At 43.0% G+C, this 18,515-nt stretch overlaps 1 protein-coding gene across 2 annotated transcripts in view; it reads right to left on the minus strand.

Annotated features, from left to right (window-relative positions):
* Positions 1-18,515, minus strand: part of ASIC2 (acid sensing ion channel subunit 2) — a 1,085,418-nt gene that overhangs the window by 294,147 nt on the left and 772,756 nt on the right. For both annotated transcript variants that reach the window (XM_044297922.1, XM_044297921.1), the window contains exon 2: positions 5,591-5,741. In XM_044297922.1, coding sequence (XP_044153857.1) covers positions 5,591-5,741 — 151 coding nt within the window. The remainder of the gene's footprint in view (positions 1-5,590; positions 5,742-18,515) is intronic.

Consider the following 18,515-nt stretch of genomic DNA (forward strand, 5'->3'; position numbering starts at 1 on the left):
TTCCTACCTAATACACTAATATAATGTGGCTCCTTTGCACAGATGACAGATATCTAGTCTAGGCTTTACTATCAATTGTTGCTTTTAGTGTTGAACGAATCAAAGCCAAACAAATTGACTTTGATCCGAATTTCAGGAAAAATTTGATTTGCCACAAAGCCAAATATCCTCACGCTTCGTGGTAATGAATCAATTTTTACTGAAATGGCAGTAAAAATAAAAAATACATACTCGCCTCATCCATTTGCGCGAAAAGAGGCCATCACGGCCACCTTGATAGCAGAAACCATGCAAAATGTCACACTGGATGACATAAGATATCACCACGTGAGATTTTGCATCTTGAATCAAGATGGCTGTGATGGCATCTACACGAGCAAATGGATGAGGTATTTATTTAATTATTTTTTTACCCTGATCTGAGGGGTTCAATAACAGGGGCGGCGCTGTTCCCCGTTATTGTGCCCACTACATACAAAGGAATGCGCTTTGTGATGAAGTAATTAGCGATGAAATTCAGCGAAGGAGCCAAATAATATTTTTCATAACTTCGCTTCTCTCTAGTTGTTTTCGTGATAATTATATGCAAACACCAAGAGAAAGAAACTAGACTGATGTACCAGCTGAGGGTTACACCACCCTGCACTGTATTCTCCAACATGCTCCACTCCACTTTGGGAACACGACCCAAACCACTATATAACGACACATCTCAAACTTTCTAGGGTGATTAACATACAAAGCATGTGTCACGGCTTGGTGGTAGTTTGCCGTGACACTTTCTCCGCACATGTTTGTTGCCGGTGGCAACGTGTTGTAACATTGCATGCATGTGTGTTTTCCCTTTAAGGCTGTTTTCCTTCCCTCCTGGTGTGCATGGGGTTAAGGTGTGAGCTTGGTGGAGCTGTGTGTGGTCTCTTGTCTCTTTATATATCCTTGATGTGAGACTGAGATCAGTTGGATGCCTGCCTTTGTTGGAGTAGGAGCTTGCTCCTATCTCTATGTTATCTGAGCTTGGTTGTTTGACATTTCCCCTGTTTGTCTGTCTCCTCCGAAAGGGGGTCTAAGGGTTCCCCGGAGGCGGAATCACATGTCAAGTATGTGCAGCTGCTTGAGTGCTGGTTCCTGTGTGTCAGTATGTACTGCGTCTGGATAGTGTTTGGATTGCAGTGTGTTTGTATGGGTTCCAGTTTATTTCGGTCTGTTTTTCTTTGGTGCCTTCCAGCAGATGCGGCAGGTAAGTTACCAACTATTCCGTTGCTCTTGGTTCAGTGGTTTCTTTCCACTGGTTACTTACCTGCCATTCCTCTTGGCTTCCTCTCCTTGCTGTTAGGCCTGCAGAGACTCCTGCTCTTCCATGTCTTAGAAGAGCAGGTCGTCTCTGGCCCTGACCTTACTCTTCCAGTGATCGCTAGAGTCAGAATGGCCCAGGTTCCTGAGTATGAGCCCCCCTACAATTAAGGCCGGCTCATACAGTTAGGAGGTCAGGGATAGGATAAGAGATGTGCTAGGAGGTGTCCCGCTCCCTTATCCATGGTTTCTGGCCTGGTGCCCAGCATGACAGCATGTTTTATAAATTTGGAACTTGAAGGCCAAGTCCTCTTACCAGGAGATAGGCATTGTTCATTTTGGAAAAAATGGCATTGAACATCACTGCAATATATCATTGTCTGGGGACAAAGCACTGCTGTGTACTTAAAGTGTAACCACCATGTTTTCATCAAAAAATCAATTTTAGCATATGTTACTGCTGCTGCAGCATTATGCATAAAGAAATCTTTAGTTTTTTCACATACCACTGTTTTCTTTGAGTTTTCCCCTTAGTTATGGCTGTTTTAACCTGTACAATATGAGGATCTTCTCAAGATGGCTCCTCTGCCAGTTCTCTGAGGCCAAAACTGCTTTTCCTCACTTCACATACACACTTGCTGTAGCCAGCAGCTCACTGCCAGCTAATCAGATAAGATTACTGAGAGACACACCTCCTCACTCTGAAGCCTAATGCAGGCATGCAGTGTGAAGGACAGCCCCTCCATCTTCCTGTCTTATTAGCTGGAGACAGACAAGCCATATCAAATGTCTTTTAAGGGAGCAGTGGAAAGGGACAGGGGACATTAATGAAAGCTGTTATTATAAGTTTTGCGGAACAGGTGCGGGCGGACCCATTCATTTTCAATGGGGCCGGGAATGTGCTGTCCGCATTCACATTTGCGGATCCGCACTTCCGTTCCGCAAAAAAAAAAAAAAGAACATGTTCTATTGTTGTCTGAAATTGCGGACAAGAAAAGGCATTTTCTATGAGAGTTCCGGCGATGTGCGATCCACAAAATGCGGAACGCATTTTGCCGGTGTCCGTGTTTTGCAGATCCGCAAAACACATACAGACGTGTGAATAGACCCTTATCCACCATGCCAACATCCTGGGCAGAGAGTGACATAGCACTAATAAAGCTCAGCACTGACTGGCATGATGATTCTCATTTAATCTAGTCTTCAAACAAGCCCCCCTTTTCCGGCACACATTTTAAATAACATTCCCCAGTTTCTCCATGATTAGGTACAATTCTCTCTAAAATATGCTCATTAACAAGATAACTGTGAGCATTTATTAGTAGTACAGGCCACTGCCAGTGGGAATCAGAGGTTCCGAAGGCATGATGCATGCCCCGAATATGCTGATCCCAAGGACAGATGGAAAGACCTTGATGTTTGCCAGGCCAGAAAGCACTCTATTCCTTAGGCACAACAGATATATCCACCTCTACGTGGCATGTTCCCTGTAATATATAACCATAGGGGCTTCTATTTTGGAGAGGGAGATGCTGAGAGTGTGAGCGTTGACATTTTCCAATGCCAAACTAGCAGAAGGAGGTACTTTAAAATAACTTTTCACATACCACTGTTTTCTTTGAGTTTTTCCCTTAGTTATGGCTGTTTTAACCTGTACAATATGAGGATCTTCTCAAGATGGCTCCTCTGCCAGTTCTCTGAGGCCAAAACTGCTTTTCCTCACTTCACATACACACTTGCTGTAGCCAGCAGCTCACTGCGAGCTAATCAGATTAGATTACTGAGAGACACGCCTCCTCACTCTGAAGCCTAATGCAGGCATGCAGTGTGAAGGACAGCCCCTCCATCTTCCTGTCTTATTAGCTGGAGACAGACAAGCCATATCAAATGTCTTTTAAGGGAGCAGTGGAAAGGGACAGGGGACATTAATGAAAGCTGTTATTATAAGTTTTGCGGAACAGGTGCGGACCCATTCATTTTCAATGGGGCCAGGAATGTGCTGTCCGCATTCACATTTGCGGATCCGCACTTCCGTTCCGCAAAAAAAAAAAAAAAAGAACATGTCCTATTGTTGTCTGCAATTGCGGACAAGAAAAGGCATTTTCTATGAGAGTTCCGGCGATGTGCGATCCACAAAATGCGGAACGCATTTTGCCGGTGTCCGTGTTTTGCAGATCCGCAAAACACATACAGACGTGTGAATAGACCCTTATCCACCATGCCAACATCCTGGGCAGAGAGTGACATAGCACTAAAAAAGCTCAGCACTGACTGGCATGATGATTCTCATTTAATCTAGTCTTCAAACAAGCCCCCCTTTTCCGGCACACATTTTAAATAACATTCCCCAGTTTCTCCATGATTAGGTACAATTCTCTCTAAAATATGCTCATTAACAAGATAACTGTGAGCATTTATTAGTAGTACAGGCCACTGCCAGTGGGAATCAGAGGTTCCGAAGGCATGATGCATGCCCCGAATATGCTGATCCCAAGGACAGATGGAAAGACCTTGATGTTTGCCAGGCCAGAAAGCACTCTATTCCTTAGGCACAACAGATATATCCACCTCGACGTGGCATGTTCCCTGTAATATATAACCATAGGGGCTTCTATTTTGGAGAGGGAGATGCTGAGAGTGTGAGCGTTGACATTTTCCAATGCCAAACTAGCAGAAGGAGGTACTTTAAAATAACTTTTCAGCTCTGCACAAATAAAAAGGAGCTTTTTTTAATCACAATATCACAGACATAATGCAGGAATGTCAATGGTCCGATTGTGAATTGTTGGTTGGGAAACTGCTATCCTGCAGGCGGCATTCAATCTCCAAATGCCTGAGCAGTTCCAGCGTCTACCCACACATCCAGTATCTGGACTGAGACACACAATAACAATATTCTTTGCACAATACAATATGTTCAAACCAGTAACCTGGCCTTCAACTACTTTACTATTTCCGCATATGCTCCACCAGAAACATATATCTAAAACTGTTACAAATTCAGCAAAGCAAGAACTTAACTCATTGTGTCACCTTTGTTATCGTAGTGGAATTAAAGGGGTTCTACAGTTTGTTTTAACTGATGATCTATCCTCTGCATAGATCATCAGCATCTGATCGGCGGGGGTCCGACAGCCAGGACCCCCGCCGATCAGTTGTTTGAGAAAGCAGCGGCGCTCCAGCAGCGCCTCGGCCTTCTCACTGTTTACTGCAGGCCCAGTGACGTTACAACTAGTATCAACTGGCCTGGGCAGGGCTAAGCTCCATTCAAGTGAACAGATCTTAGACCCGCCCAGGCCAGCTGATACTAGTCGTGACGTCACTGGGCCAGCGGTAAACAGTGAGAAGGCCGCAGCGCTGCTGGAGTGCTGCTGCCTTCTCAAACAGCTGACCCCCGCCGATCAGATGCTGATGATCTATGCAGAGGATAGATCATCAGTTAAAACAAACTGTAGAACCCCTTTAAAGGTGTCTTTTCTATGCAAAATTGGAATTTCTTTCACTGAAGAAAGTGAAGGAGTGGCTGCCAGCAATGGGTCCTAAATTGGGAGCAGGACTGGTTGCCACCAATTCCAGAGCTTCCTAGGGGGGTTAAGAGGGCCTCACTACACACTATGCTCTGGCACTTGTATATGCTACATATTGGTGAGCGTTCCTGTCAGGCTGCTCAGCCATGATGACATATCATAGGCAGAATCATATAATTACCATCTATTTTAGAGCAGTGCAGTGTCCTCCCTCTAGGCAGCTCTGCAAGTGGAGGTAACCTTTTCTACTCACCTTCTAGGACAGGTTGCTGTGGGCATTTTAGATAATTCCCGGAAAGAGATTTTATTTTTGCATGGAAGATACACTATGATACCTAAGGTGACACAGAACCTTTGAGATAACCCTTATAAACTTCATTCCATCAGTCTCATAGAAGTATATAGAGCAAAAGACAGGCGTGCACTACCGCTCAATACAGATATTGAGGTCACGCACACTCCATTCTTGAGATCAGATAAAACAACATTTATCACCAAAGGACAAGATAGGTGATAACCCTTTAACCTGCTTTTAACAATGATTGAATGAAAAGACCATCACCATAGAGGCAGACAAAATGGTTGCCTTCAAGCATGATTATCTGAGGAGCTACCCCAAAAGAAGCAGTCTGCATTTTTTTTCTTGGGCTTGCTTTGGGCTTTTGTCTGTCAGTCTTATAAAATGTCAAGTGCTGCTACAATGTATTACCAGGGTATACTGATATTATATACAAATTATAGGGTGGTTTGGATCTTTACATGCAGACACATACCTGTCTCTCCCCAGATGGGAAGATACTCGTCTTGCTGGATGTCCAGCATGATTTCTAAGCCATTTCCAGTCCCTCCTTTTACAGTGGTCAGTAAAGGACGACCGTCGTGTCCAGAATTAAACATGTAACATTTTCCATATCTTGTGAACACCTAGAAAAAGGAAGCAGAGTGTGTGTTAATAATTCATCAAAAGACAATATTTAATCTATCACCCTCATAAAAGATGGATGATCTAAGACGTGTAGCGTGCTTTATGACAGACTGCCCTCTACTTCTCCCACTGTGAGGCTGATCTGGACTTGATCTCATTTGATATAATGCTGACATATTGCACAGTTATGCATGCTCCCAATGGAGCTTATAGTCTAATGTTCTTACCCCAGTCATATTTTATGTTAAACTAATTATTCTTCAAATAGTTCTGCAAGGTCAATGATTATTACCGTCTAGAATGAACGACTGGAAAGATACAACCCTACTTTGTATTATAAAATAAACTTTTTTGCTGAATTCCACATAAATGTTCAACTAAAATTCGAAGCTCATACCAGTGCATTCATGGACTAAAAATGTACAATAGGATGAAACCAACACAGTCCTGGGTATAATTCACATCTGAGACCGCGTCTAATCCATAGAGGCCAGTGGCTGCACAATTTTACAGTAAAAAAGTGCAGTTATTGGTCACTGCAGATGAGTGGGGTCTCATCCGCATGTGGCAGCTAGAGAGTGTTCCTCTGGACTGCAGATGACTCTTCTCTTACCAGAGTTGGTTTAGAACCACCATGTCAACCAAAAGATTTGACTTTTTGCTTCTCCTAAGAGTTTTATCCTAACAGTCCCCTGGTTTTTCACCCGTTAACCCCTGTACAGGGATCCTAACTTTGCTGCAGGGGAACCACCATGTCTGAGACCTTACCCACCCATGGAGGCCAGTGGCTGCATGATTTTGCAGTAAAAGAGAGCAGCTATTGGCCACTGCAGATGAGTGGAGTCTGAGCTACATGCGGCAGCTAGTGAGTGTTTCTCTGGACTGCAGATGACGCTTCTGTTACAGCAGTGGGTGTGGAACCACCGTGTTAACAAACAGATTTGACTTTTGGCTACTCCCTATGGTGTTATCTTGGCAGTCTCCTGGTTTTTACACTTTAACCCCTGTACAGGGATCTGGACTTTGCTGCAAGGGAACCACCAGGCTGCTACCTACTGGAGTAGTCACTGTATTTGACAGCTGACGTTAATGGGGTGAGAGACACCGGTGCAGTCCGCTGTGGGGTCAGGCAAAATCGTATCTACAGACAGAACAAGGTCAGGGTAGGCGCAGTATGTGCTATATTGTAAATGGTTTGAGGTCTGGGCAAGCAGTATGTCACGGACGTACCGAGACATATAGACGTCCCTGCGACAGTGGGTGACAGAAGATCTGGAAGACTGGCAACACGTGCTTTGATCTGACAGGTTTTCTTGTGGATCAATAGGCGTCTGTGTTGTTTCTGATACTGGCCACACCTCTATCCTCCAGGTGTTGCTATTGTGGTCATTTAACTTTCCTTATTTATAGTTGCTTCTCCCACAATGCTGTGCGGTTTATAGCTTCAGTGGTATCTATGGTCTGCTGGTGTTTGGTTCTCAGCTGAGTTCCTGTTGCTGTCATAGCTACTGGAAAGTTAAGTGTTTCCTTTTTCCATTATGTTTTGGTTTATATGTGTGTTGTTTTTCCCCTACCCTTTGTTGTAGGCCTGAGGGAGACTCCTGTTCATCCTTCCTTTCTGGAGAAACAGGTAGTCTTGGTTCTTTCACTATCGTCAGGGTCTTATAGGGTGAGTTAGGACTCTAGGTACTCCTGCATATGAAATCACCTACGGTATCTTTGGGATCTATGCATACTGATAGCTAGTCAGGACTGTGACAAGGGATTTTACTAGGTGTTGTCCTTCTTTCTTCCCTAGCTTTCAGGTCTTGTTCCTTGTTCCCTCTCCTTCTTCGTCCGGTGTGGTGTCTACCTCCCACACACGGGTGTGACACAGTGAAGGGTCAACATGGAGGTCAGGCCGTGGAGTGTCAGAATCTGGCTAATGGGTAGAAAGTCGGTACACAGGCAGACACCTTTGTAGAATACTAGGATGCTGGAAAACCTATTGCTTGGGCACCTTCCCACAGGGGAAAAGCAAGGCTTGGCTGGTAAAGATTAGTGTAGATTCACTGGCTCTCTGAGAGTCAAAGGGAGACCATGTGTGCCCAATGGACAGAGAAGATGAGACCTTGGCAGTAAGCAGGTTGTAGCCTGTGTGGGGGGATAGAGCAAGCTTGGTGGCCGGGTCCGCCGGGAGGCAGAGAGTGGGAGGCAGATCCAGACTGCAGGGAGGAGTGAGGAGAGCAGCGGCAGAGCCGCCAAAGAAACAGCTTTTTGAAAGTGGAAAATCTTGCTAGAAAAAGTGTGTGTAGAAATGATTTGCTGCATTGTTCTGGAGGAGTGTAAACAATTGTGAAGGGTCTATCTAAATGTCTAAATGACTGGGGTAGGGAGGAGTGGGATCCAAGTGCTGGGTCTCTGCCCCCATATGTCCCTATTCTCAACTTAACAAAAAAAACTACACAGGGGGCAATACATATTCACCCTTGCAAGGGCAACCCCTCTGTGACACTCCTACCTAACAGGATATCCCTCTGTGTCTCTACGCTGTGCCAGTCAACTGCCCAGCTTCGTCAGGGAATGAGGAGCAACAGGGGAAAACCTAGTATAAATAGACAAACCAACGTCCAAATACACAAAACACTGTCCTGACGCGTTTCAGTGGCCGTTAAGCTAAATCATAAGGGGACTCACAACAGCAAGGTAGCCAAAAATTTACAAGATGGTTAAATATAACTTAAAAGCACAGTTGGTATTCAGCAAAGTTTCAACAATTCATGTGCAAACTTATAATACTTAGCTCCAGAGTACAGGCGGAGTCATGGGAGACCTCACTGCCCCAGAAGACCTGGCTGGACACCAGACAGCTCTGTGAAATTATGGGTCTCCATTATTGAGTCGAGTGGAAGGCATTCATCTGACTGTTCCTCCTCACCTGACCTATCACTAGCACCTAGGTGTTCTTTTAATTGGATTGTGCACTAGCATGACTTTTTAATTAAAAGGCATAATGAAAGTTAAAGGGACACTGTCACCAGGATTTCACTTAGGGAGCTGTTAACATGACCACATCAGTCTTCACGATTTATATTACAATCTACTAGTATTACTGCCCTGTGTCTTGTAACTTGTCTATAAAATCACTTTTATTTATATGAAAATTACCTAAATAAGGAGCCCAAGGGGCTGTCCCTCTGTCCGTTGGAGCCCAGCCTCAACCCTTCTACTTGAGCCCAGCACCGCCCCACTGCTAATTTATTCACTCCTCATCGCCAACCTCATATGCCTGGGCGCTATAATCTCACGCATGCACCGTGGAAAGACCAGTCAGTGCATGTGCAATGTGTTCTGTGAGGCCGATGCCAGGACACTGCGTGGGCGCTGACACGTCTAGCCACAGCGTATGCGCGAAATTACAGCGCACCAGGCATATGAGGTCAGCGATAAGGAGTGAATAAGTTAGGTTACTTTTCACTATTGTTTGCTGTCTCTAATAGTGCTTTTTGACCATTACTGACCATTGATCCTATGGTCGTGTGATTGTAATTAAAGCTTTAAAAAGCAATTTTCTAGATCACTCAGAAAAATATTCAAGAGATTTTCAAAATTACTCAGAAATCCCAACAACATGTAACGATTAAAAAAGAAATCACTAGTGACTAGTGATTTTTAAGCTACTCAATGCTTGGACAGTGATATCACAGTGAAGGATAAAAACGTGTACCTCTCTAGGCCAAGGCTAGGGATACATGATTCACGACAGGAAATCTCACACAAGTTGCGCAACCAAATTAGTGTGACTTGCTGTCACAAGACTATATTAGAGCTTTGATTTTGCTATAAAAAGCAGGCAGGCAGTTAGGTCGCAGGCAAGTCACAGCCACATATAACTTGCATTGTAGTGTATTATAGCTTGGTTGTATAGTCCTGAGTACACAAGGTTGGGTGTCGTAAGACAGCCCAATTGAAAATCATATGCAACATTTCGATTTTCATGCCTCCATGTAGCTATGGTTGGAACTACATGGGATGACAACCTCCACATGGCACCCATTGTAGGACAATGTAGCTGCAACATTATGGGACAGTGCAGCCTTGTTTTAATGTCTCGTGTTATCATTGGCAGCACATAGAAAAAGCTGCTGGTCCCACTATCTGCTATACAACAGTGATGTTCAAAGCTACAGAGGGTACCATGTAGCCCTAGTCTGTATGCTATTGCTTTAAATATAACTGAACCTTTTCTGTGGACAGTCATAGCCTCAACATATATGCTTTTACATAGCTATTACTCTATATTGGAGTATTGAGTGAGTCCCGGGCTTTGCAAGGACACGTGGTAAAGAATACTGTTATGGGATATATATTGTTTATAACGTCATGGCATTCCTGGTACCATTGGTGAATTATATTATCAACAGCTGCCAATACATGGTTGGCAATGCAAACTCCCATGCTAGGACTGTGAATTTATCCACACTGGTGTATGGGGTGAGGGAAATGACATGCACTCTGCTCACATGTAATCTCTACTGCACTGAATGGGTGATATATGTGGAATGATGCTTGGTACACTGATATATTTCTTTTCCATCTTAATTTACCACACACATAGCAGAAGAAGCAATTATCTCATCATCGGCAGTGCACATGCTTCATCTATAATTAGATTCTGGCCTTTTAACATTTGGATTTTCCCAAAGAGAGGATCTTTTTTCTTTTAATTTTCTATTTCTTTCTCTGCCACTTGACAGCAGAAAATATATGATTGCTTTTTATTACCAGAGACATTTTATACAAAATACACACAGAGACATAAGGAAACTCCTTTGGGTCCCATTCACCTCATCTCCCTCACCTCTGTGATAAGGCTTTCCTCTTAAATTACTTCTGCATTGGCCTGATTTATAGGATAAGACATTCACTATCTTCTCAGCTTTCTTTATTGCAGCAGATAACGGAAAAATTGTTTCAGCAAGAAAATGTTAAGAGAAATTTGGACACAGAATGAGGACATATTTATCAAGGTGAGAACAATAAACCGAGGAATGAAACAGCCGTGACCTCGTTATCTGATGCCTAGGATTTGTGGGGGTTCTATGTCTCCTCGTTGAGGGAACCTAGTTGGTGTAAGGAGTCTTATAGGCCATGCAATGCTCCTCTGATGCCTACAAAGTTCAATTTATAGGGTCCTATCATAAGACTCATGCCATCAAGCATGTTGAAAGTCTAGATTTCTAGATTTCAGCCAATTGTGTCAGGCAGCTTGATGATAAATAGAGCATTAAGGTGACAGGAACCTCAATCAAACTATTGCATGTTTATCAAGATGTAGTCAGAAGAACTGTGTGCTGGGGAGCTAGAATAATGGGTGACCTGACCCATCTTTATTCTATTTCATTTTATTCAGTCTTTAAATGGGTTCTGCAAGAATGGGAGTTTTTTTTTTTTTAGCAACCCCCCATCCCCCCGCCCACACACACACTTGGCCAGACATGTAAAGAGAAGCTTACTTACCTGCTTCCCGATGCTGGCTCCCCGCTCCTTCTTCTCCAGGCCTGCAATGCTCTGCTGGACTCCCTTGCTGCATCAGGTTTGATGTCACCTCCAGCCAACCACTGGCTGTGGCAGTGACCAGATCCCCTTGCGTCATGTGACCATTTGTCATGATGTAAGGGGAGACGGTCACCACTGCGGACAGAGATGGGCTGCAAGCAGCGTCAGACCAGATGTTTTCAGCGAGGGAGCCCAGGGGAGCATCGCAGGCCATGAAGCAGGTAAATGTGTGTGTGTGTGTGTGGGGGGGGGCGCTTTATGCCAGCCTGATTACAACAGGCCTCACCTGCGATCACTTCAGGTAGAAGAGAATACCCATGCTGGAAGGGTGTGGATTAGCAGATCCCACTGCCAAACCTACCCACCAATCCAATTTAAAAAAAATGTCTATTACAAAATATTTCAAGACAAAATATTTCTAAAACCATTGCCGAATTTTTGTACTATGAAAATGGATGCTAATTCTGTATTTTATATGCAGGCTGGGCTCTCCGCAAGACTTCAAAGGACTGGAGTGCATTTTGGATTTTTGAGGCTTATTTTTCTATTGCTGGTTTTATGACACCATACTGCCAGTACAGATGTTGTACCGTACCAAAACAATACTCCTTTAAAGTGACAATAAAAAATAAAAAAAATTGACATTTTAAGCTTTAGAGTAGGGATGAGCGAACTCGAACTGTATAGTTCGGGTTCGTACCGAATTTTGGGGTGTCCGTGACACGGACCCGAACCCGGACATTTTCGTAAAAGTCCGGGTTCGGGTTCGGTGTTCGTCGCTTTCTTCGCGCTTTTGTGACGCTTTCTTGGCGCTTTTTGAAAGGCTGCAAAGCAGCCAATCAACAAGCGTCATACTACTTGCCCCAAGAGGCCATCACAGCCATGCCTACTATTGGCATGGCTGTGATTGGCCAGAGCACCATGTGACCCAGCCTCTATTTAAGCTGGAGTCACATAGCGCCGCCCGTCACTCTGCTCTGATTAGCGTAGGGAGAGGTTGCGGCTGCGACAGTAGGGCGAGATTAGGCAGATTAACTCCTCCAAAGGACTTGATTAACTGATCGATCTGCAGCTGTGGATCATTGAGCTGCTGATCCTCAATTGCTCACTGTTTTTAGGCTGCCCAGACCGTTTGTCAGTCACATTTTTCTGGGGTGATCGGCGGCCATTTTGTGTCTTGTGGTGCGCCAGCACAAGCTGCGACCAAGTGCATTTAACCCTCAATGGTGTGGTTGTTTTTTGGCTAAAGCCTACATCAGGGTGAAGCTGTCACACCAAGTGCATTTAACCAGCAATAGTCTGTTTATTTTTTGGCCATATACTACATCAGGGGCAAGCTGCGCCTGTCACCAAGTGCATTTAACCCTCAATGGTGCGTTTGTTTTTTGGCTAAAGCCTACATCAGGGTGAAGCTGTCACACCAAGTGCATTTAACCAGCAATAGTCTGTTTATTTTTTGGCCATATACTACATCAGGGGCAAGCTGCGCCCGTCACCAAGTGCATTTAACCCTCAGTAGTGTGGTTGGTCAAGCTATCACACCAAGTGCATTTAACCAGCAATAGTCTGTTCATTTTTTGGCCATATACTAAATCAGGGGCAAGCTGCGCCCGTCACCAAGTGCATTTAACCAGCAATAGTCTGTTCATTTTTTGGCCATATACTACATCAGGGGCAAGCTGCGCCCGTCACCAAGTGCATTTAACCCTCAGTAGTGTGGTTGGTCAAGCTGTGACACCAAGTGCATTTAACCAGCAATAGTCTGTTCATTTTTTGGCCATATACTACATCAGGGGCAAGCTGCGCCCATCACCAAGTGCATTTAACCAGCAATAGTGTGGTTATTTTTTGGCCATATCCCAGTCTAATTCTGTCACTAAATCCATACCGGTCACCCAGCGCCTAAATACTAGGCCTCAAATTTATATCCCGCTAAATCTCTCGTTACCGCTGTCCTGTTGTGGCTGGGAAAGTTATTTAGTGTCCGTCAAAGCACATTTTTTGTTCTGGGTTGAAATACAATTCCCAATTTAGCAATTTAAAAATTTAGTGGTTTCTGCTGTATCAGAGCTATTTGAAATCTATCCCTAAAAGGGTATATAATATTCAAGGTGCACATAGGGTCATTCAGAATAACTTCACACACCCGCTACTGTGCATTTCCAAGTCTAATTCTGTCACTAAACCCATACCTGTCACCCAGCGCCTAAATACTAGGCCTCAAATTCATATCCAGCTAAATCTGTCGTTAGTGCTGTAGCTGGGCGAGTTATTTAGTGTCCGTTCAAGCACATTTCTTGTTCTGGGTTGAAATACAATTCCCAATTTAGCAATTTCATAATTTAGTGGTTTCTGCTATATCAGAGCTATTTGAAATCTATCCCTAAAAGGGTAGATCATATTGAAGGTGCACATAGGGACATTCAGAATAACTTCACACACCCGCTACTGTGCATTTCCAAGTCTAATTCTGTCACTAAACCCATACCTGTCACCCAGCGCCTAAATACTAGGCCTCAAATTTATATCCAGCTAAATCTGTCCTTAGTGCTGTAGCTGGGCGAGTTATTTAGTGTCCGTTCAAGCACATTTCTTGTTCTGGGTTGAAATACAATTCCCAATTTAGCAATTTCATAATTTAGTGGTTTCTGCTATATCAGAGCTATTTGAAATCTATCCCTAAAAGGGTATATAATATTCAAGGTGCACATTGGGTCATTCAGAATAACTTCACACACACCCGCTACTGTGTATTTCTAAGTCTAATTCTGTCACTAAACCCATACCTGTCACCCAGCGCCTAAATACTAGGCCTCAAATTTATATCCTGCTAAATCTCTCGTTAACGCTGTCCTGTTGTGGCTGGGAAAGTTATTTAGTGTCCGTCAAAGCACATTTTTTGTTCTGGGTTGAAATACAATTCCCAATTTAGCAATTTCATAATTTAGTGGTTTCTGCTATATCAGAGCTATTTGAAATCTATCCCTAAAAGGGTATATAATATTCAAGGTGCACATTGGGTCATTCAGAATAACTTCACACACACCCGCTACTGTGTATTTCTAAGTCTAATTCTGTCACTAAACCCATACCTGTCACCCAGCGCCTAAATACTAGGCCTCAAATTTATATCCTGCTAAATCTCTCGTTAACGCTGTCCTGTTGTGGCTGGGAAAGTTATTTAGTGTCCGTCAAAGCACATTTTTTGTTCTGGGTTGAAATACAATTCCCAATTTAGCAATTTCATAATTTAGTGGTTTCTGCTATATCAGAGCTATTTGAAATCTATCCCTAAAAGGGTATATAATATTCAAGGTGCACATTGGGTCATTCAGAATAACTTCACACACACCCGCTACTGTGTATTTCTAAGTCTAATTCTGTCACTAAACCCATACCTGTCACCCAGCGCCTAAATACTAGGCCTCAAATTTATATCCTGCTAAATCTCTCGTTAACGCTGTCCTGTTGTGGCTGGGAAAGTTATTTAGTGTCCGTCAAAGCACATTTTTTGTTCTGGGTTGAAATACAATTCCCAATTTAGCAATTTCATAATTTAGTGGTTTCTGCTATATCAGAGCTATTTGAAATCTATCCCTAAAAGGGTAGATCATATTGAAGGTGCACATAGGGACATTCAGAATAACTTCACACACCCGCTACTGTGCATTTCCAAGTCTAATTCTGTCACTAAACCCATACCTGTCACCCAGCGCCTAAATACTAGGCCTCAAATTTATATCCAGCTAAATCTGTCCTTAGTGCTGTAGCTGGGCGAGTTATTTAGTGTCCGTTCAAGCACATTTCTTGTTCTGGGTTGAAATACAATTCCCAATTTAGCAATTTCATAATTTAGTGGTTTCTGCTATATCAGAGCTATTTGAAATCTATCCCTAAAAGGGTATATAATATTCAAGGTGCACATTGGGTCATTCAGAATAACTTCACACACACCCGCTACTGTGTATTTCCAAGTCTAATTCTGTCACTAAACCCATACCTGTCACCCAGCGCCTAAATACTAGGCCTCAAATTCATATCCAGCTAAATCTGTCGTTAGTGCTGTAGCTGGGCGAGTTATTTAGTGTCCGTTCAAGCACATTTCTTGTTCTGGGTTGAAATACAATTCCCAATTTAGCAATTTCATAATTTAGTGGTTTCTGCTATATCAGAGCTATTTGAAATCTATCCCTAAAAGGGTAGATCATATTGAAGGTGCACATAGGGACATTCAGAATAACTTCACACACCCGCTACTGTGCATTTCCAAGTCTAATTCTGTCACTAAACCCATACCTGTCACCCAGCGCCTAAATACTAGGCCTCAAATTTATATCCAGCTAAATCTGTCCTTAGTGCTGTAGCTGGGCGAGTTATTTAGTGTCCGTTCAAGCACATTTCTTGTTCTGGGTTGAAATACAATTCCCAATTTAGCAATTTCATAATTTAGTGGTTTCTGCTATATCAGAGCTATTTGAAATCTATCCCTAAAAGGGTATATAATATTCAAGGTGCACATTGGGTCATTCAGAATAACTTCACACACACCCGCTACTGTGTATTTCTAAGTCTAATTCTGTCACTAAACCCATACCTGTCACCCAGCGCCTAAATACTAGGCCTCAAATTTATATCCTGCTAAATCTCTCGTTAACGCTGTCCTGTTGTGGCTGGGAAAGTTATTTAGTGTCCGTCAAAGCACATTTTTTGTTCTGGGTTGAAATACAATTCCCAATTTAGCAATTTCATAATTTAGTGGTTTCTGCTATATCAGAGCTATTTGAAATCTATCCCTAAAAGGGTATATAATATTCAAGGTGCACATTGGGTCATTCAGAATAACTTCACACACACCCGCTACTGTGTATTTCTAAGTCTAATTCTGTCACTAAACCCATACCTGTCACCCAGCGCCTAAATACTAGGCCTCAAATTTATATCCTGCTAAATCTCTCGTTAACGCTGTCCTGTTGTGGCTGGGAAAGTTATTTAGTGTCCGTCAAAGCACATTTTTTGTTCTGGGTTGAAATACAATTCCCAATTTAGCAATTTCATAATTTAGTGGTTTCTGCTATATCAGAGCTATTTGAAATCTATCCCTAAAAGGGTAGATCATATTGAAGGTGCACATAGGGACATTCAGAATAACTTCACACACCCGCTACTGTGCATTTCCAAGTCTAATTCTGTCACTAAACCCATACCTGTCACCCAGCGCCTAAATACTAGGCCTCAAATTTATATCCAGCTAAATCTGTCCTTAGTGCTGTAGCTGGGCGAGTTATTTAGTGTCCGTTCAAGCACATTTCTTGTTCTGGGTTGAAATACAATTCCCAATTTAGCAATTTCATAATTTAGTGGTTTCTGCTATATCAGAGCTATTTGAAATCTATCCCTAAAAGGGTATATAATATTCAAGGTGCACATTGGGTCATTCAGAATAACTTCACACACACCCGCTACTGTGTATTTCCAAGTCTAATTCTGTCACTAAACCCATACCTGTCACCCAGCGCCTAAATACTAGGCCTCAAATTCATATCCAGCTAAATCTGTCGTTAGTGCTGTAGCTGGGCGAGTTATTTAGTGTCCGTTCAAGCACATTTCTTGTTCTGGGTTGAAATACAATTCCCAATTTAGCAATTTCATAATTTAGTGGTTTCTGCTATATCAGAGCTATTTGAAATCTATCCCTAAAAGGGTAGATCATATTGAAGGTGCACATAGGGACATTCAGAATAACTTCACACACCCGCTACTGTGCATTTCCAAGTCTAATTCTGTCACTAAACCCATACCTGTCACCCAGCGCCTAAATACTAGGCCTCAAATTTATATCCAGCTAAATCTGTCCTTAGTGCTGTAGCTGGGCGAGTTATTTAGTGTCCGTTCAAGCACATTTCTTGTTCTGGGTTGAAATACAATTCCCAATTTAGCAATTTCATAATTTAGTGGTTTCTGCTATATCAGAGCTATTTGAAATCTATCCCTAAAAGGGTATATAATATTCAAGGTGCACATTGGGTCATTCAGAATAACTTCACACACACCCGCTACTGTGTATTTCTAAGTCTAATTCTGTCACTAAACCCATACCTGTCACCCAGCGCCTAAATACTAGGCCTCAAATTTATATCCTGCTAAATCTCTCGTTAACGCTGTCCTGTTGTGGCTGGGAAAGTTATTTAGTGTCCGTCAAAGCACATTTTTTGTTCTGGGTTGAAATACAATTCCCAATTTAGCAATTTCATAATTTAGTGGTTTCTGCTATATCAGAGCTATTTGAAATCTATCCCTAAAAGGGTATATAATATTCAAGGTGCACATTGGGTCATTCAGAATAACTTCACACACACCCGCTACTGTGTATTTCTAAGTCTAATTCTGTCACTAAACCCATACCTGTCACCCAGCGCCTAAATACTAGGCCTCAAATTTATATCCTGCTAAATCTCTCGTTAACGCTGTCCTGTTGTGGCTGGGAAAGTTATTTAGTGTCCGTCAAAGCACATTTTTTGTTCTGGGTTGAAATACAATTCCCAATTTAGCAATTTCATAATTTAGTGGTTTCTGCTATATCAGAGCTATTTGAAATCTATCCCTAAAAGGGTATATAATATTCAAGGTGCACATTGGGTCATTCAGAATAACTTCACACACACGCTTCTGTGCATTTCCAAGTCTAATTCTGTCACTAAATCCATACCGGTCACCCAGCGCCTAAATACTAGGCCTCAAATTTATATCCCGCTGAATTTGAATACAATACATTGGGCCAAATAATATATTTGTTGTTGTGGTGAACCATAACAATGAGAAAAACATCTAGTAAGGGACGCGGACGTGGACATGGTCGTGGTGGTGTTAGTGGACCCTCTGGTGCTGGGAGAGGACGTGGCCGTTCTGCCACATCCACACGTCCTAGTGTACCAACTACCTCAGGTCCCAGTAGCCGCCAGAATTTACAGCGATATATGGTGGGGCCCAATGCCGTTCTAAGGATGGTAAGGCCTGAGCAGGTACAGGCATTAGTCAATTGGGTGGCCGACAGTGGATCCAGCACGTTCACATTATCTCCCACCCAGTCTTCTGCAGAAAGCGCACAGATGGCGCCTGAAAACCAACCCCATCAGTCTGTCACATCACCCCCATGCATACCAGGGAAACTGTCTCAGCCTCAAGTTATGCAGCAGTCTCTTATGCTGTTTGAAGACTCCGCTGGCAGGGTTTCCCAA

Source organism: Bufo gargarizans, chromosome 6 (assembly GCF_014858855.1).
Source record: "Bufo gargarizans isolate SCDJY-AF-19 chromosome 6, ASM1485885v1, whole genome shotgun sequence".
NCBI lineage: Eukaryota > Metazoa > Chordata > Amphibia > Anura > Bufonidae > Bufo > Bufo gargarizans.